The 19,241-nt window shown below is 54.6% G+C and overlaps 1 protein-coding gene, 1 long non-coding RNA gene and 1 other non-coding gene across 7 annotated transcripts in view; all 3 read right to left on the bottom strand.

Moving 5' to 3' along the window:
* Positions 1 to 19,241, bottom strand: part of SH2D3C (SH2 domain containing 3C) — a 40,110-nt gene that overhangs the window by 12,831 nt on the left and 8,038 nt on the right. For 2 of the 5 annotated variants that reach the window (XM_081587122.1, XM_081587123.1), the window contains exons 2-3: positions 17,573 to 18,050; positions 6,168 to 6,207 (exon numbers count right to left, since the gene is read on the bottom strand). In XM_081587122.1, coding sequence (XP_081443248.1) covers positions 6,168 to 6,207; positions 17,573 to 18,050 — 518 coding nt within the window. Of the gene's footprint in view, positions 1 to 3,122; positions 3,780 to 3,911; positions 4,183 to 6,167; positions 6,208 to 15,424; positions 15,658 to 17,572; positions 18,051 to 19,241 lie in introns of those variants that run through there. The other 3 variants (XM_081587124.1, XM_081587125.1, XM_081587126.1) reach the window with 3 other exon arrangements.
* On the bottom strand, positions 8,098 to 8,169 carry TRNAG-ACC (transfer RNA glycine (anticodon ACC)). Its single transcript has one exon. It is a non-coding gene; the product is annotated as a tRNA-Gly (tRNA).
* Positions 11,050 to 11,665, bottom strand: LOC145544350 (uncharacterized). Its single transcript, XR_014081353.1, has 2 exons — positions 11,545 to 11,665; positions 11,050 to 11,414 (listed from the first exon to the last, which is right to left on the bottom strand). It is a non-coding gene; the product is annotated as an uncharacterized LOC145544350 (long non-coding RNA).

The raw sequence follows: 19,241 nt of genomic DNA, 5'->3' as shown, positions 1-19,241 counted from the left end.
GCCATCTGTGATGTCCTTTACTGTTCACAAAGCCCTTTCTTCCTTGCTATCCCAAGCAATCCCTGCTAGATGGGGCAACCAGCCCAGCAGAGAAGCCCGAGGTCACTCACTGGGGATTATGCCCAGGATCCCCCTTTCCACCTGCTCAAGGGGGAGATTCCTGGTTTCCTGGTTGCTGTGGCCTGGGGTTGGAGGCCTAAGAACAGGGAGATGGGAGTCCCTGATGCCAGGTACATTCCCACCACAGAGCCCAGCCCAATTCTGGCTATGTTGTGTGAGTTCCCTGGGCCTCAGTTTCTTCCTCTATAAAATGGGTACAATTGCAGAACCTGCCTCACCAGTTGCAAAGATGAAAGGAGACAATACTCCAGAGCACTGCAACCAGCCCATATATGTACTTGTCACTGTGAGAACATTGCTTCCTTTCCCCAACTCCAGGCCCCAAAGATAGCTGGTCCAAGATGGATAGATCTGGTCCAGAACTGACCAGGCAGCAAGTCTGGTGAAGGGAGTCACTAAACGGCATTCTCTCCCCAGGAGCCGCTCCTCACCAGGGTCCAGTGGCCTCCAGTTCACTCCCTGCCTCCTCTGACCTTTCACAGTTCTCGGAGCCTAACCCTGCCACTCCATTTGCTACCACTCTGCTTCTACTGCCTCATTTTACCTCAATCTACACTGCTCCCAAGACACCCCATTTCCCAGCTTCAGAGATATCTAGAATTTCTGACTCCGTTATTTCCACATTGATGGAACCCCCACTCTAGGACAGGTCTTATACCAGGGGCTGAATCCAAGGTCATCAGTACAGGCAGCCTCAGCCCTGGGGGAGCCATGAAGACACTGACAAGCAATCCCAGGGTTTCTGGATGCTCAGAGACACACAGGGAGCTCCTGGAAGAGGTGAGCATGTCCCTCCTCATCTGGTCAGGGAGTCCCTGAAGAGGTGATGTCTCCACCGAGGCCTGAATGAGCCAAGCGAAAGGATCACAGTGGGGACAGACAGGCAACCAGATGGGCAAGAAAGAGCTCTGGGAAGAGAGTGGCAAAGTCAGGGCTCTGTAGACAGAGCTAAGGCCCTGGGGTGGAGGAAGAAGCTTCAAAAGGGCTGGGAGAGGGGGTGGCAGGGGCAGGCGTGGCAGGGCTGTGAATCTGCCTTGGGAAGCGGAGATTCACCCAGAGGCCACAGCAGAGCTGCAGAGGGTTTTTAGAGCATTGGGGCAGGTTCGATCAGCTGTGGGGAGAGGGCCTGGAATGTGTTCCAGGCAATGGCAGGGCAGAGTGGGGTGTGGGAGTGGGGACTGGGGGAAGGGCATTTAGACAACCATTGATGGGTGCAGGGAAGAGGGTGGAGGAGGTCAGAGAGAATTCCAGGCAGAGAGCTTGGGAGGACAGCGAGACAGTCTCCAAGGTGGGCAAGACTGGGGCAAGGGCAGCTTGGCGATGGGCTCATGAAATTCTGAGCTTTGAGGAGCCTGTAGGGCTCTGGGGACAGATGGTGGGAGTGGGTGAGATAGATGAGTGCTCAGGGAAAGGCAGGGCCTGGAGATGGGGATTCTGAACATCCCCTGCCCAGGGTAGAAATTGATACCCCAGAAAGGCAGGGAGTTTCAGGGTGAGCTGAGATTTGTGCCTTCTCAGATTCCTACACTTCTCCATGGCGTTCCCTTCTCAGATTCCTACACTTTTCCATGGTGTTCCCTAGTCTTCACGGTCCTGGGCCCTCTCCTAAACCATACCACACCCTGGGGAGGAAAGAGTGCAAGTCACGGGGGAGATTCCTCCTTGACAAAGAGCATGCAATTGAGAAGTTGCCCTAGTACCAGCTGCAGCAAGAGGGACAGGGAGAAAAGAAGGGGAGGGGGCTGCGTGGGAAAGAACCCGGTCCCAAAACTCTGCCTGCCACTGTGTGACCTTGAGCCAGTCAGTTTCCCTCTCTGGGCCATAAATAGGGGGTGGGAGACTGGGCTCCGCTTTTCCAATCATAATCAACCGTTAGGGAGAATCTGGCCGACGAACTGGGTCGTCCCACACACTTGAAGTTAGGGAACCCTAGGGTCCCTGTGCCCTCTTCCTCACCTTCGACCCGGGGATCCCTAGCTCCCAAGGGTAGTGGGTGCTGGGGCGCGAATGCAGCATCCCTGCGCCCGGGAGCACTGCTATTGGCCAGAGATGATCTCACCGCCTCCCGGCCTGCGTGCGCCTGATTGGCGGGTGCAGGGATGCAGCGCTCAGCCGCCGGCGGGGCAGTCATTCAGGCGGGCTCGGAGCGTGTGTGTGTGTGTGTGTGTGTGTGTGTGTGTGTGTGTGTGTGTGTGAGCCTGGGGGAGCGCAGAAGTGATGCGCCCAGCGTCCCCCAGGGGGCTCGGGAGGTGAAAGCTTGGAGACCCGGGGTCAAGGTCTTAACCCCTTCCCACCAGCCAGTGCCCAGCCAGACCCCTCTAGCTCCCTTCAGTCTGGCAACCCTAAGCAAAGCCATCCCCAGATGATGCTCCGCAGAGAGGCGGGGTCCGGGTCCTCCCCTCCACCCCCTTCCGTTTAACCCTTTCACCGCCACGGCGCCGTCCCGCACTGCCCGGCCAGCTGGGCTAGGAGCCCCGAGCCCCAAGCATGCCCGAGCCCACCTAGAGGGCAGGAGAGTCGCGGGCGCTCCGGTCGCAGCCTCAGAAGCATCCCCTCAGCTTCCCATCCCTCTCTCAGCCTTTGGACCCCGGCCCAGCGACCCCCGGTACAATGGGGGAGTCAGTCTGCCCGGGTCAGATGCAGGGGCCGGAGCGTCCGCGGGAGAACCGGCAGGACGCCGGAGACCCCATCTCCTGGTACCCAGTGCCCCAGCTCAGCTCCTCCCTGCGGAGGAGGCAGGAAGGACCAGAACGGCAGCCTCCGCAGCCCCGAGTCTCGCGAGGGGCGGCCGGACCTTCACCCTGCGGAGCGCCTGGGCGCCCCGAGGTGAGGCTGGGGCGACCCCGCCCCCTCCCGCAGCCCGCAGCCCGCAGCCCGCAGCCCGCAGCCCCTGCCCCGCCGGACCCTGAGCGGCGCCACAGGCTGAGGCTCCCCCGGCCGCCCCGGCGAGAGCCCGGGGTCCCAGCTCGGAGCGCCTGGCGGGGGCCGAGCCGCCCCCTCACCTGCACCTGCACGAAGGAGCCGCGGTAGAAGCAGCAGGCGGCGGCCGACAGGGCGCTCCACAGGCTGCACCGCTCGGTCATGGTGGGGCCGGGTGACCAGGGCAGGGACGGTGCGGGGGGCGGCGGCCGGCGGGGCAGGGGCGCGGGACCGACCGGGCTGGGCACCGGCTGCGCGTGCCTCTCGGCGGCGCGATTACCTCATCGCCTTGTCGGGGGAGGAGCGGGGAGGCGGGGCGGGGAGACCCCACCCTCCAGCCAGCCCCGGGAGGGGAGGGGGCCATTGTTCCTCCCTCCTCCCGCCCCCGACTCCCCGCCCCCTCGCCCCCCGGTCCCCCTTCCAGCCCCGCTCGCCCCGGCAGCCCGGAGCCTGGGGATGCGGAGCTGAGGACCTGCCAAGGTGGGCGTCAAGGAGGGCAAAACATGGGGTGGGCCGGCAAAGGCGGGGGGGGAGGGTCCTGCCCCCCCCACTCACCTCTCCCCTTACTGAGCCGGAGAGGGCACCGACTTTGAATTAAACCATGTCTAAAGCTGGAAAAATCCCTGTAGACGTTTGACCAAATCCTTTGTGGCCTAAGGAAATCTCCCAGAGTCCAGGATTTCTCATCTCTGACTTGGAATCAGACACTCTTCTGGGAAATGCGGGATGTCATTGACAGACTGGGGGTGGGGAAGCAAACTCAGTAAGGCTCCGGGGTTTGGGAATCAACCTGGCTTCAACTAGCGGTGCCCCACCTCCACCCACCCAGTCCCTTCTCTTGCAGCCCAGACTTACTCATCTGGAAAACATACCTGTGCGGATCTCACAGAACTCTGGTAAGCATGGGGTGGGCTGATGCATATAAGCTGCCAGATATTAAGCAAGTGCTCAAGAAATGCCTGCTATTGTTTTCAAGCTTGGTGTCTTAGAATCCGGACCTTTGGCTGTAGGCTCTTCAGTGCAAAGGGAGTCATCGCTGACTCTGCATCAGTCAGGCCTGGAGTTCAAATCTTGTGGCAGGCTGTGTGACCTTAGGTAGATGAGTTCACCTCTCTGTTCACCTCTCAGATGTTTGATTGTTTTCTGTAAATACATCTGAAGCTCTGAGCATGGAGCTTAGAATTTTATGGTCTTGGAACTTCAGAATCCTTGCCTTAGAATCAAAGTACTTGAGAACCCTGGAGTTCTGGCAGCTGAGCATGTAAGGTGAAGAATGGACTTTGGGTAACTAACTATTGATTCCATTCTCTTCTGAGGCTTAAAGCTAAAACTAACATTCCTTTGAGTTCATTCTTTAGGGGACTGTTTAATCAGTTCTGGTGTGTGGGTATTCTTTCTTTTATAGCATTTTTAATTACACTTTTTCAGCCCCATAAACTAAAGGAAAAATACAAAGCTAATAATCCTCACAGGGATCTCACTACCATCTGTGTTGGGGATCTCATTACCTTGCAGCTGGGATTTGTGAGATGCTGAAATACACGCCTTTGTGGTCTACCACTGGCTTTGGGGCTGGTTCTCCCTGAGGCCTGTGTCCCGCTGTGATGCCAGGGCTCTGGATGAGAAGCCAGGGCTCAAATCCTGGCAGCAGCTCCTGCTCAACTTGCTGCAGCCGTGGGCTGCATTTCCTGGGCTCACTCAGCTCGCTTTCTGACCTCGCCCACACATTTACCTCTACCTGGATCATTCTACCACCCATCTCTGCTTATCTTTATCTCCTTTCCAGCTTTCTGTTTGGAGAGAGGGTGTTGGTGCATATTCCTGGTCAATTGCAATGGCTTGGCTTCAATGCCTGCTCCTCCAGAAAGCCTTCCTTGATCTCCTCATTCCCAGATCCTGAGCTGAAAGTCACCTCCTACCTCCACAGCACCAATGGCTTCTTAGTGAACTTTCTATTGATGGTAAGGGATAGCAATCTGAGCACTTCCCACAGTGCTCATTACTGATCACTTACACAGGGCTTTCCGGGCAGCATCGTGGGTGATATAAAGTCCCTGGGGTCAAGAACCAGCCCAGATTCCGCCCCCCCGAATGGGCATGGATTCACTGAGCCCACAGCAACCCTGAGTGGGAGGTACCACTGTCATCCCATTTCACATAGGTGAACACTGAGGCTCAGAAAGGTGATACACCCAAAGTCATGTGGCAAATAAGTAGCAGATCTGAGACTAAAATTTGGGTCTGCTGGATGACCAAACACAAGCCCAAACCATTGAGTGGTTCTCCTTTGATCCTCACATGAGCCAGAAGCCCTTGAAACACAGGGCCTGGTGCTCCTTGCCCCGTGCTCCATACTCAGAGAGGGGACCTGGCTCAGGGTGGTGCTCCTGGATGAGGAAGGCCAAGAGCTCTGTCCATGGTCTTGGCAGCAAATAAACTTCAACAGCAATCCCAGTTCTGCCCCTCAGTAGCTGTGCGGCTGTGGGCAAGTCACTGCATTTCTCTGGGCCTCAAGTTTCCCATCCATAAATGTACACAAGAAGGCCCAATGATGAGGGGAGAAATCAAAGACCTCATTCATATAAATAGCTCAGAACTGACTCCCTTCCAGTGCCAGCAGTCAGCACAGGACTCTGCACACAGTAGGCACTCAAAATGTCCCATCGTATTATGGTGGTTATCATTATTATTTCAAAACTGCATTTTCAACATTCCCCGTGCCTAGGACAAGTTAAGTTCATGATCAATGCGACTGTGTTATCTGTGATGAAGAACTGAGTCATCCTTTCCTGCTCCCACTTCCCAGTTCCAGCTCAGAGACCAAGCGGGATTAGAGACCGTCTTCCCATGGTGGCACCCCTGGGGCCCTGTCCAGCTGGCAGCTGGATGGGATCTGGTGGTAACAAACATTGGGAAGTCCTGAGATTGGGGCCAGGAAGGAATGATGGCAGGCCTGGGAAGAAGATGCTGGGAGTGAAAGCAGACCCCTTAGGCTGCCCTGACCCCTAGACCTTCTCCTTCTGAGAACAGTGGGTGAGGTCTGACTTCTAATGAGGCCAGAAAAGGACTCTGCCCTTCCTGGAACTGGCTCTGGGCACCCCCAGTGTCCCCTGCCCAGCCCCTCTTACCTTCACATAGTCCCCGCCAGCCTCCGGCTCTGCAGTGGCCCTGGAAAGAGAGAAGAGAGATGAGTGGTTCCCAGCCCTGTCTAGCTCCCCAGCTGCCAGCCTCTGCCCACCTGCCTGGTGCCAGCACTGAGCACCTGCAGGACTGAGCACTGCAGGTGATAGCACTTGCTGGAATTGGCAGGCTGGGCTACCCCTCCACTCTCCGGCTGTGTGACCCTGGGCAGGTCCCCTTCACCTCTCTGAGCCTGTGTTCCATCGGGTTGCCTCGGGGCCTCTGGGAGTTGATGAATGTCACATGCTTAACATAGCGCCTGCTCCCTGTCTTGACTCACCTTTAGGACACTGCAGTCTCCCGGGGTTCACTCCCCACCTCCTCCCTGACTCCACACTTTGGTGGCCCCAGGCTGGGCCTCAACCTCCTCCCCTCCAATTCTACCCTCATCCCCTCATCAGAGGGACCCACCCAGTGGCACATCACCGTGTCACTGCTGGTGACAACTGGCTGCGAAAGTGATTCCCCTCCCCTCAAGGGTGGCCTGGACGGAGCCTGGAGAGGTCAGAGGCCACGGATGGCTGTTGTTCCCAAATAAATATATATTTATTTGTTCCTCCCAAATAAATATCACCCTTCCTGATGAGGACCTCCATGAGCCACGTCCCCAATCCTCGGCCTTAAATGCCCTCCCTTCTCTGATGCAGCCTGGACTTCCCCTTCGACACCAGACTCAGAAACCCAACTGCCTCCTTAGCATCTCTTCTCAGATGTCTAAACTTGACTTTTGTATCCAAAGCAGGACTACAGATCCCCCACCCCACCCGATCCCCCCCACCCTTGCTCTCCACATCCGCTTCCCATCTCAGTAGATGTCAGCTTCATCCTTTGTGTTGCTTTGTTTGGCCAAAAACCCTGCGGTCCTCTGTGCTTCCTCTCTCACTCACAGTCCATGCCCAATCCATCAGGAAATCCTGTGGGTCTATTTCCAAAATAGGTCCTGACCACCTCTCTCTGTGTGTTAAGCGTGCCCTATCTGGGGCACATTCTCTGTCCTCCGTGGAGCACACAGCAGACTTCTTGCCACCCGGCGTGTCTGCCCTCACACGTCTCAGTCAGCTTCCCCTCCACTGCCCTGGTGGTGCTCAGGTGAAAAGCTAAGCAGGTCACTGTGCACAAACACCTCCCACCCTGGGACTTCCCTGATGATCCAGTGGGTAAGACTCCAGACTCCCAAGGCAGGGTTCCTAGGTTCAATTCCTGGTCAGGGAACTAGATCTCACATGCCATAACTAAATATCCCACGTGATCCTGCATGCTGCAGTGAAAAAAGATCTATCAAGATGGTGCCACAACTAGCAACTAAGACCCGGTGCAGCCAATTAAATAAGCATAAATTTATTTTTAAAAAATGCAACCTCATCTAATTTAAAATGAAGCAAAACAAAAACAACCCCCCAACCCTTCCATCTCTCAAAGAACAAAATCTAAACCCCACTCCATGGCCTGCAAACAGCCAGCCACATAATTTATCATTTAAACCAAGACTTCCCTTGTGAGAGTAAAGAGGAGCCATTTTTATGCCAGAAAAACAAGCGTAAATGGGCTTAAATGTGCCTCAACCCACAAGGCACTGTGTGACCCAGGTGGGACCCAACTGCCCACCTCATGAATTCCCACCCCTGAAATATGCCTGCTCCCCTTATTCTGTTCCAGGCCACTGGGCCTTTGCACTTGCCATTCTTTTGCCTGGAAAGCTCTTCCTCCAGATTATCACATAGCCCGCTCCTCCCCCTACTCTATATAAAGAAGTGGAGTCACTCAGTCATGTCGGACTCTTTGCAACTCCATGGACTGTAGCCTATCAGGCTCCTCCGTCCATGGGATTTTCCAGGCAATAGTACTGGAGTGGGCTGCCATTTCCTTCTCCAGGGGATCTTCCCGACCCAGGGATCGAACCTGGGTCTCCTGCATGGTAGACAGACGCTTTACCGTCTGAGCCACCAGGGAAGTCGTACTCTATATAGGGCTCTGCCTAATTTCCCCAAGCCTTCCCTGACCACCCTGCCTAGAACTGTCCCTTGTCCTTCGCTCTCTGTCCTCAACCCTGCTTTATTTTCCTCAGTCTCTGCCTGAAACGATCACTTTCCATTTATTTGTTGACTCAGGTACCTGACATCTCCACTGACTTTGTCTCATTCACTGCGGAGCCACCAGCACACAGCAGGAGCTTGAGAACTGTTTACTGCTGCTAGTGAGGACCTGCAGTGGCTCAGTGGGTAAAAAATTCACCTACAATGTAGGAGACCTGGGTTCGATTCTTAGGTCGGGAAGATCCCCTGAAGGAGGGCGCACCAACCCACTCCAATATTCTTGCTTAGAAAATCCCGTGGACAGAGGAACTTGGTGGGTTACAGTCCATAGGGTCGCAAAGAGTTGAATATGACTGAGCACGCACGCACTAGTGAGGACCTGCTGTATAGCACAGGGAGCTCAGCTCGGTGCTCTGTGATGACCTAGACGGGATGGGAGGGATGGGGGTGAGGGTAGAGGTGGGAGGGAGGTCCAAGAGGGAGGGGATATATGTATGCACATATCTGATTGACTTCACTGTACAGCGGAAACTAATACAAAAACATTGCAAAGCAACTGTGCATGCACATGTGCTCAGTCGCTTCATTCGTGTCCAACTCTTTGCCACCCCATGAACCGTAACCCACCAGGCTCCTTCTGCTCATGGGATTTTCCAGACAAGAATACTGCAGTGTGTTGCCATGCCCTCCTCCAGAGGATCTTCCCAACCCTGGAACTGAACCTGTATCTCCTGCGTCTCTTGTGTTGCAGGCATATTCTTTACTGCTGAGCCACCAGGGAAGCCCATATTTATTGCCTAAGAAATGTATGAAGAGTGTACCCTCAACGAGTATTCATCACTATCATTATTATTAATTCTGTCAGGCTGGGCACTGGTTCTCAGGCTGGCATAAGCCTCAGTATTCCCATCTGCAAACTAGGGAGAGAGGTCAAACTTCCCCAAATACAGAAGCCCCAAATTTAAACTGAAATGTGATAAATCTAACAAAATAAGTTGCAAACCGAAAAAGCTGAGCTACAAACAAGACAAAATAAAAAGTGTGGGTGAGGTGTGTGTTTCCAGGGTGGGATTTCACATAGGGTTCCCCCTAGCTCCTGAGTTTTGACATGCTCGAGTCCCTAGGGCTGTCCTTCCTTCCTGCAAAGTCCTTCCTGTTCTCTAACCATCATCCCTCAAGCTGCAACCCGGCCCCTGCAGGCTCCGAAAGCCATGTGAGTTCTCTCTGTCCAGCCAAGGTGGGGGGTGGGGTAAAGTAGGGACCCCTCCCCTTGCTCACTCGCTGCTCTTCCTGGGTGAGGTGTCCTGTCCCAGCATTTCCGGCCATTCAGGCCCGGAAATCCTCCCACTGATGGGAACAGACTGGCCAGGACACTGGGATTGCCCCAGCATTTCTTCCTGCTTCCTGTCCACTTCCCCTCAGGCGCTGGGCAGGAGCAGAGTCTTGGGGAGGGCGTGCCCGCCCCAGGGATATCAGGTGGCCAGAGCCAGTGGGGTGCTCGGGTCTAGACCCAGGCCCGGGAACTCCCCATGGCCCCTCCCTGCCCCTCCAGGATTTCTAAGACCTAAGGTGACCATGTCTGCTTACCACCCCTGGCCATCACTGGCCCAGACTATGGCCACCACCTTGTCACTGCCTCCCTGCCTACATTTGTGCCCCTGTGACTTGTTCTCACCCCAGCAGCCAGAGTGGTCCTGTTAAAATGAGTCAGATCACACCTTTCCTCGGCTCCAACCCACTGGTGTGGCCCCTAGTTTCACTCAGAGTAAGAACTGAAGTCCTCATAATAGCCTCCGCACACTGGCTCCCCAGCACCTCTCTGACCACTCTCCAACAACACTCCCCTCCTTCATGCTACCCCAACCAAGCTGGGCTTCTTGCTGCCTTTTGTCCCGACCTCAGGGCCTTTGCACTTCCTGTTCCCTCTGCTAGAATACTTTCCCTCGCGATATCCACTGAGCTCCTGCCCTTCCCTCCTTCAGGTCTTTACCAAAGTGTCCCCTTCTCAGTGAGGACTTTCCTGGCCACCCACCTGAAAGTGAAGGGAGCCCACTCAAGGCTCCCCACCTCCCCCCCCTGCTTCACTGTTCTCTGTAGCACTTCATCTGACTTGCCCTGTGCTGTCTCCTCTCATCAGAACATCAGCTCCACAGGGTAGGGGTTGGGTTCTGCCTAGAATGGTTCCAGGCACCCCATGAAGATGTTTTTGAATGAACAAATGTCACAGCAGTCCCTGCAATCCTGAGGACAAGCTCTAGTTCTGGTTGGTTGGCCCTCTGTGACCAGGCCCCCGACGGCCACCCCTCCACTCTTCCTCAGGGTCTTCCATGCACTCTGGCCTCAGCCTTCTTCCAAAGAGCGCTATTGCCTCCAGCCTCAGGATCTTTGCACATGATATACCTTCTGCCCAGAAGAATTCTCTCCCTTAGAGTCAGAGGAAATCCTACTCAGCCTGCAGATCTCAGTTTGCTTGGAGATTTCTAGAATGTTCTCCCTCCTTTTGTAATGACTAAATCCAGGAATCAAAGCTTCCATGTTTAAAAACTCAGCTGTTAATTAATTCATTAATTAATTTCTTATTTTATGGATTTCAAAGGCATTTCCCCTCTAATATTAGCAGTGAAATCAATTAATAAATAATAGTGACAATTGAGCTAAATCAGTTCCATTAATCAGCTGTATCAATTATTTAAATAACCAACCCCTTTAATTGCCTGTATTAGCTGATTTGTTCTAATAACTGATACCACTTATTGCATACATTAGCTTAATTAATTGAATTAATGACCAGCAATTACAGTCCATTACCCTTTATTTCCCCAATGCAGGTTTCAGTCCAACTTTTCCTTCAGGGTCTCCATCCTGGCCTGAGAGAAAGGGTGAGGATCCCCCAGGGACCCTGGAGAAGAGGCTGATGTCCTCTTCCACCCTGGCCCTTCCTTGCCACAGGCAGCCTTGCCCTGCAGAGCCGTGGGGTCTTCCTGCCCTCTATCTGTCCCCCAGTTTGCTCCTGGGGTGTGGTCATATGTCCTTAAGTGGACACTTCCCAGCCTCTGCCTCCTGCTTCTCAGTTTGCCCCCGCCCTCCCCTCTGTGAGCTTCGACTTCTCCATCTGTGAAATGGGCATATTTTAACTGTCTTCATAGAGGAGCTGCAAGGATCCTATGAGAAGGAAAGGTACAAGGTTCCTTAACCCCTGGGGCTCCTCCCTCTGCCACCCCACCCTGACCCCAGAGAGCTCCCATCCTGCTCTTCCTGGGGGCTGGAGAGATTCTCTCCCTTTTTCACTCACCCCGAGCAGAGCAGCAGCCCTGCTCTGTGCTCCTTAGTCCTTCAAGGCTCTGAGCAGAGAGAGCTGGGGGTGGAAAGCCCCATCTCTCTGGGGACACCCAGCCGTGGGCCTTCGGGATTCCCTGCCAGGAAAGCCCTTGACATTAGCCCCTGCCCCACCCCCTCTCCTGAACAAGGAGCCACCACTGTCCTGGAGACAGCCTTGCTCCCCTCCCCCATTCTGTGCCCTTAGTCTTCTGGACAGGGGTGAGCTCCCCAGCAGAGCTCAGGGAGGGCGCCAGACCTGTGGGGAGAGGCCAGAGCAGGGGCCACTCTTCCCAGGGCGGAGCTGAGGGGTCTGGGTCCCAGGGAGCTGCTGAGACTCAACAGCTGCTGGCCAAGGGCAAAGGGGGAAGGCGAGAGCTGAGCGCTGACTGAGGGCCTGTGTGGAAGCCCTACTTCACAGCAGGGCACTCGGCTACTCAGAGGAGACTCACGTTCGTTCTGCTTTTCTTCTTGCCCTAGGCAGGCTCTCCCAGAAGATGGGGATGCTCCCGGATGGAGACAGGGAGACAATGGGAAGGGGAAAGTGATGAAAGCTAATATTTTGACCGGACCAGGAGCCCCAAATTGACATTAGGAAGAGGAAATGGAGTGGGCATGAACAGAAGGAGGACACTTGGGGGCTCTGGAGAGGGCACTGAGCTGGGATGGAAGAGGCTGTGTGATGCTGGGGGAGTCGCCCTCATCTTCTCTATACAGGTGTGCTGATAGCTGAGCATCCTGTGTGCTGGTGCTTCCTCGGGCCATGTCTAGGGAAAATGCTCTACTCTGTAGAGCATTCACAATGACCCTGTGAAACAGGTGCTGCTTTTGGAGAAGCAGATGGGGAAACTGAGGGTCAGAGAGGGGAGGGGGTCTCTCAACGTTATAAAGACAGTCAGAGGGCCTCTGAGCAGCTGGTGTATCCCACCCCCTACCCCCACCCCCTGTCCTCCCCAGTTCTCACGCCCCGAATGTCCAGCATTCTGTGAACAGGGTCCCCTGAGGGTTTGAGGGGATGTGGCTCCAGCTGGGGATGGGGGACCTTCCGTCTATCCCGAGCCAGTGCAATTCCCACAGCCCGAGGCGTCTGGGGGTCTCGAGGGCTGTGAGAAAGTCTCCACAGGAAATGAGAGCCAGGAGCAGCTGGGCCCCTTCGGAAGACAAGGACCAGCCGCCCAGAGCCTGGGGAGACTGAACAGGCTGGGCCCACCACAGCCCCCTCCCCTGGTGGGTAATCACTACCAGATGCCCAGCAACTGACGTCACTTTGCAGGGCTGAGAGGGTCGTGGGACTCGGGGGAGTGTTGGAAATTCTTGGACCAGAATCAACATTCCAAAAGGAAATGGGGGTGGGGGGGGTGTCTTGGCCTATTCTCAGTGCCTGGCACGAGGGCTGGGGCACGGGTAGCTTAGGGTGCCCCTGGCTCTCCTGCAGGGTGCTACCTTCTCCAAGTCTCAAGTTTCCTGCTGAAGGGCCCTGAGAGTGAGAGCGGAGGGGCCTGGGTCTCTGGGAGGAAGGAAAGGATGCTCCGGTGAGACACTTCAGAAAAGAGTTAAGACTCGGTCAACTCTTCCTCAAAGGAGAGGTGCTTGTCAAACATAAGTCAGAGTGGGACCTTCCTCTGCTCAAGGCCAGTGACGGCTGCCATCTCGTTCACAGTCAAAGCCAGGTCCTTGCCGGGCCTTCCAGGCCTTGCTTATCTGAACCCATTTCCTCTCTGGCCTCATTTCCACCCCTCCCCTCCCCAGCCCCCATCTTGCTTTCTGCTGCTCCTCCAACACACCAAGTATGCTCCCACCTCAGGGCCTTTGTAGTTACTGTTCCTTTGACCTAGTATACCCTTCCCCAGCCATCAAGAGGGTCTGTTCCCAGGATGCCTGAGACTAACATAATATTGTACATCGACTATATTTCAAGTAAAAAGAAGGGGGGGAGGGGGGTCTGTTTCCTCATCTCCTTTGCTCAAACATCGGTTTCTCACTGAGAATTCTTCCCTGGATAACTTTCAGTCACTACCCCAAGACCAGATCCCCTGCTTGATTTAAATCTTTCTCTCTAGTGCTTTTCTCTTCTAGCCGACCAGGTAACTCATTATCTGGTTTATTGTCTGTCTCCCCCACACTGGAATAGGGGCTCCACGAGAGTAGGGTTTTGTCTGCTGTGCTCACTGCTCCCTCCCCAGAATCTAGAGGGGTGTCTAGGGCATAGCTGCATCTCGGTAACTATTAAAATGAATGAAGTTCCAGCTCCATTGTGTCATCTAGAGCAAGTTGTTAACCTCACAAAACCTTGATGTCTTCATCTGTAAAATGGGCTCCTGTTACTGCCTTTCCAGGGCTATGGGAAGCCATGTGAAGTAATGGGAGAGACAGCTCTGAGATTTTTACTTACAGCAGGTGATACGTGGCCTCGGGGTTAAGAGTTTGGGCTTGGGAGCTGGTCAGGTCAGAATCAAACCTTGGTTCTGACAATTAATCTCTCTGTGACCCCAGCAAAGTCCCTTTTTCTCTCTGAATCTCAGTCTTCTCACTGGTAGAATGCAGCAAATAGAGGCTCCCACCTCACAGGGCCAATGCGGTAGAGGGGACCCACTGAGTGTTACAGGCAGGGCCGGCCAGTTGTCCTTTGGTGGGACCCTGGCCTGACCATTCCTGTGTGTGGGTGTGGCTATGGTGTGGGGCTTTGGGGGCCCTCCCTTCCCTCTCTAAGCAGCCGCTTCCTCCTCTACAGCATGAACTGAAGGGTAGAGTGTCAGGACTCTCTAGAGCCACTGTTTCCCTGCAGGCAGCTGAGGGGTTGGGGGCTGGGGGGAGGCTGGGCGGCACTCTCCTTTTTGGGAGCTAAAGGCCCTTCATTGCCTGTGTGGTCGGCCCCTCCTCCCTCCTTCCTCTCATCCCCCATGATCTCAGCAGAGTACAGGGCACCAGGAAACTCCTGCAGCCTCACCTCTTCCCCTTCCTTCCTTCTGCTCCAGGTGCACCCTGCTTCCCAGGAGGTAGGGGAGGGACATGTCTCCCCCAGCTTAGGGTGAACAGCCACTGGGATGACTCCCTTGGGACACTCAGGAACGAGGCCCCTGGTCTTACTCAGTGGCAGTTCTCAAACACCCTCGTCCCCAAGCTGGACGGATCCTCAGAGACCATCCCAGGCCCATCTTGGCTGCTGGAGAGATGGAAGCCCAGAGCAGAGCAGGACAAGCCTGAGATCACACCTGCAAAGCAACTCTCCTGTCTCTGGCATAGAGCTGAGCTTCATGGGCTCTTAGAAGAAATGTTCAACAGTTCCTCACCTCCTACTTGGCCTAGGGCAGGTGGGACACTGGGTCTCAGGGCACCAGGAAGGGGCTCAATCCGATCTGCTAATCCACCCTCCTCAGGACCCTGGGACATCCCAGGTGATCAGGGGCAGGAAGGCAGAGTCTCCTTATTTCCTCTGTCAGCTCTAAGCCAGACCTGATACCCCAAGGCACTGCCAGGACCATCTCTGCCCACAGGGGAGGATGGCTGGCTCTTAGACCTGGCATTCTCAAGGTGTCTCAGGACCTGCTGAGGGGTCTGATCCAGGAAGGTGGAGTTAAACCCTAGTTCTGACTTTCACTAGTTGTATCAAACTGGGCAAGTAAACCTCTTTCCTTATCTGTAAACTGGAGATAGTGATAGTGTCTCTTTCCTGGGACTGTTGTGACCAGCAGATGCTCAGCCTGAAGCCGGGTCAGAGTTGCACCAAAAGAAGGTTTAAAAGTGCCAGATGCTAAACTCGCATCCAAGTTTGTCAGCTGCCCCAGGGGCATAGATTTCCCCACACACACTCCCGGTCCCCGGCGGCGGCCCTCCGTGGTCCCAGCTCGGTCACTCACCCTCTGGATGCCAGTGCGGGGCACCTCCGGCCCACTGCAGTCATGGTTCCCTGCCGTCGCCGCCTGCAACCTGGGGACCTCCTGTTTCCAAGGCTCCCGCCTTTCTCAGGCTACGGAGCCGCGGAGCTCACGGCAGGACTCCAGGGGCGGAGCCTGGCCTGTAGGCCACGCCTCGGACTCGCCCCTCCGCCCTCCCTGGGCGCTCTTCACCGTCTACTCCGCCCTCTGGAAAGGACGTGCCCCGCCCCAGACACGCCCTTCGCCTCCTGTCTTGCTCCGCCCTCTCTTCATCCGTCAGGGTCGGGGAGAGTGGGAAGGCCACGCCCCCAGCACACGCCTCCGCCTCGCCCCGCCCCTCTCCAACGCCAGTTTCCCCAACAGTCCCCGAGCAGCATTGAAAGGCCACGCCTCCCAGGCTCGCCCCTCCGCCCCGCCCACCCCGCTTCCGCAAACTCCCAGAGCTCATCTCAGGCTTTGGGTTACCTCACAACGCTCCCCCCGTCACCGGACCCCTACATACAATCCTTGTTGCACGTCCGACTGAGGCCGAATTTAAGAGGATGGCAAGAGAAGGCAGCCTGGAGTAGGTAGAGATGGTGGAAAAGCAGTCGTTCTTTAAATCATAAATGTAAGCACTTCCCATTTACTGCGTTGTTTGTTGTATGCCAGGCACTGTGCTAAGATTTTTACAAGTACGTTATTCTTGAATTCTCACCACAGCCCTACAAGATAGGTGGTATCATTGTGCCCCTTTATCAGATGAGAAAAGCGAGGCTCCGAGAAGGGAACAGACTTGTCCAAGGTCAGTAAGAGGCAGTCTGGTCTGGATTCACTCTGCAGCTCTACAAGGTCCTCCTCCTCCCCACTGAAGGACCGATGATCCCAGCACACAGAAGCTGTGCTTGGTGTCTCAGGGCAAAATCACTCAAGAGAGGTTCCAGAACCAACCCTAGAGTTTACTTTTGCTCAGATTTTCCTTTTCCCTCTTTATTTCAGTAAGTATATCTATAATAACCAGTGTGGTTTAGACAAAGTCTTTGAGAGTTGAAAAGACAGGGACGTCTTTGGTTGGGGCTGAGGGCTCTCCCAAGGACGGTAGGGCTTAGAAGATGGTGGGTACCATGTGATGGATGAGTGTGCAGCCACCGGAGACAGGCAGATTCCTGCTCAAATCCCACCCCTGCAACTTTGGCTGAGTCTCAGATTCCCCAGCTGTAAGATGGGGGCAGGGAGGGTTATAGTATTGATATAATCTTTTACAGAATTTTCAGTAACTTTTGTTTTGACACCTAGTAAAACGGGTACTTACTAATTGAGAGCTATGGTCATACATCACTATTTGTATTTTTGCAACGATGCAACACACCCTGTACCCAAGTTAGGTAACAAATGCTTTACCAGACCAAGGGGAGCAATGTTGTCCAGCAGAATTAAAGGCAGAGATTCAGAGGTGGGGGCCCAGGGCAGGGATCCAGAGGTTGGGCTGGGCCCAATCAGTAGCTGAGGGCTCATGCTGGAGGCTGCCTAGGGTTTTGGAGTCAGGTGGGTCTTAGGTCAAGTCCTAACTTCCATCATTTGCTAGATGTGTAATCTGACTGGGGCAGATGGCATTTCTTCTCTCAATCTCAGTTTCCTCATCTGTGGTATAGAAATAACAGTATCCTCTCCCTGGATTTTTTTTTTCTTCTGAGAATTAATTACACATGAAGGGCTAAGTACAGCGCCTGGTCTATAGTAGTGAAAAGTGAAGTGAAAGTGTTAGTTGCGCAGTTGTGTCTGACTCTTTGTGACTCCATGGACTATAGCCCACCAGGCTCCTCTGTTCATAGGATTCTCCAGGCAAGAATACTGGAGTGGGTTGCCATTCCCTTCTCCAGGGGATCTTCCTGACCCAGAAATTGAACCCGAGTCTCCTGCATTGCAAGCAGATTCTTTACCACCTGAGCCACTAGGAAAGCCTGGTTTATAGTAAAGTACTTAGTTAATGTGTAGGGGTGTGTGTGTGTGTGTGGTGTGTATGCGTATGCGTATTTTGTTTTGTTTCTACAGATGTGTGTGTTGGGCGGTCCTCTCCAGACTCTGTTGGCAGGAGGCTGGAGATGCCATCCCCACAGGTCCTCCCCTCACCCTCCCCTGATGGGCACCTACCTTTCTGAGGGCACATTCTTGGGGACTTGCTCCTCTTCTGTGTCTGGCCTGGCATCCTCAGGTTTTCTCGTGGGGTCCACGTCCACTGCTGAAGGGTTGGGTCCCACTGCTGGGGTGTCCTCCCTGGAGGCAATGGTCCCTACCACCACCTTCTCAGCTGCCTCCAAGCCTGGGGGGTCAGGCAGGCCTCGGGGTACCACCTGGGGCTCAGGGCCAACTTCCTGGGCCTTCTGGGTGGCCTGTTTGCCCTGAGCCTCCTTGATGCTGGGGCGAGGCATGGTGCCCATGTGGCTGTACATGTCGCTGGAGCGGGCGTAGGCCACGGGGCTCTTGGGGACTGTCACCATGTCATCCTGCGTGGCATCGAAGGTGTCAGCTTCCACCTGGGGCCGGATACTGTTGGGGGCCAAAGATCGTCTCAGAGTCAAGGACCGAGGAAGGTTGGAGAGACTCCCAAACCCCTTGAACTTGAAGAACTCTAGATGGGGGGAAGGGAGGGAAAGGAGTTAATGACATTGCCAGCAGTAATAATGATAACGACAATGAAACATTTGTGCGGTTCCACTCACTGAGGGTTCCAGGAGGGTTGGGAGCTTCACTGACACCCCCTCTTAAGTGTTACGGTATAATATGGCACTACTGGGATACTGTAGCCTTTGAATTCCACATCCTAGCTTTGTGACCTTAGGCAAGTCACTTGACCTCTCTGAGCCCCATCCATCCACATCAGTAAGATAGAGATTATAATATTCATCTCCCATGGCAGGGTCAGGGGCAACCTCTGGGCCCTGGACCAGTACCTCCTGGCCGATCAGCAACAGCATGAGATCAGAAATACAGTGCACGATAAATCTAATGCACTTGAATCATCCCCAAACCATTCCCCCGCCTCATCCCCTGACCGTGGAAATACTGTCTTCCACGAAATTGGTCCCAAAGATTGGGGACCACTGTCCTCTGGGCAATGGAAGAATTGAAGAGAGGCAAGAACTCAGCATATAAATAACATGTTTCATAGCCATCAGAAGTAATGAAGAAAGATGGTGATGACAATCACAATAAATGCCTTTGCATTTGCCAAACATGCCACCTTCATTAATTACATCCCAGAATTCTCAGCACAACCCCATGGCACAGGTTTAATCCCCCATTTTCCAGATGAAGAAACTGAGGTTCAGAGTGGTGATATGACCTGCCCAAAGTTACACAGCTGGGAACATGTGTGTGTGTGTGTGTGTGTGTGTGTGTGTGTGTGTTTGATGTGTGTGTCAGGGTCGGGGGAGTGGATGTTTGAACGAGGCTCTGAGATGCCCCCGAGGTGCGGATGAAATGAGAAGGGGGCTGTCAGGTCCCTGAGGGTCCCACTCCCTGCGGTTCTCTCCTTCCTGTCAGCTGAGCCCTAGTTGGGACTCAGGCTGCAGTGCTCGGGTGATACCATCTCTGAGTTTCCGCAGGGGTGCGCCTGAGCGCCCTCCTGCCTGCTCCCAGCTGTGGGACTGCCCCTCCTCCTAGCCACCACCAGCTGACTGGACTTCACTACAGCCCCTCGATAAGCAAAAACGAAAAAACCCTGGCATTTCCCACTTCCTTGGCATCCTCCACCTCCTTAGGTCCTCACAACCATGGAACACAGGTGGGATGGCCCCATTTGACGGAGAGGAAACTGAGG

Source organism: Giraffa tippelskirchi, chromosome 4, assembly GCF_054371585.1.
Source record: "Giraffa tippelskirchi isolate mGirTip1 chromosome 4, T2T-mGirTip1v1.2.pri, whole genome shotgun sequence".
NCBI classification, from domain to species: domain Eukaryota; kingdom Metazoa; phylum Chordata; class Mammalia; order Artiodactyla; family Giraffidae; genus Giraffa; species Giraffa tippelskirchi.
The sequence above is the reverse complement of the archived record's forward strand: the minus strand, read 5'-3'. Positions and strand labels throughout refer to the sequence as shown.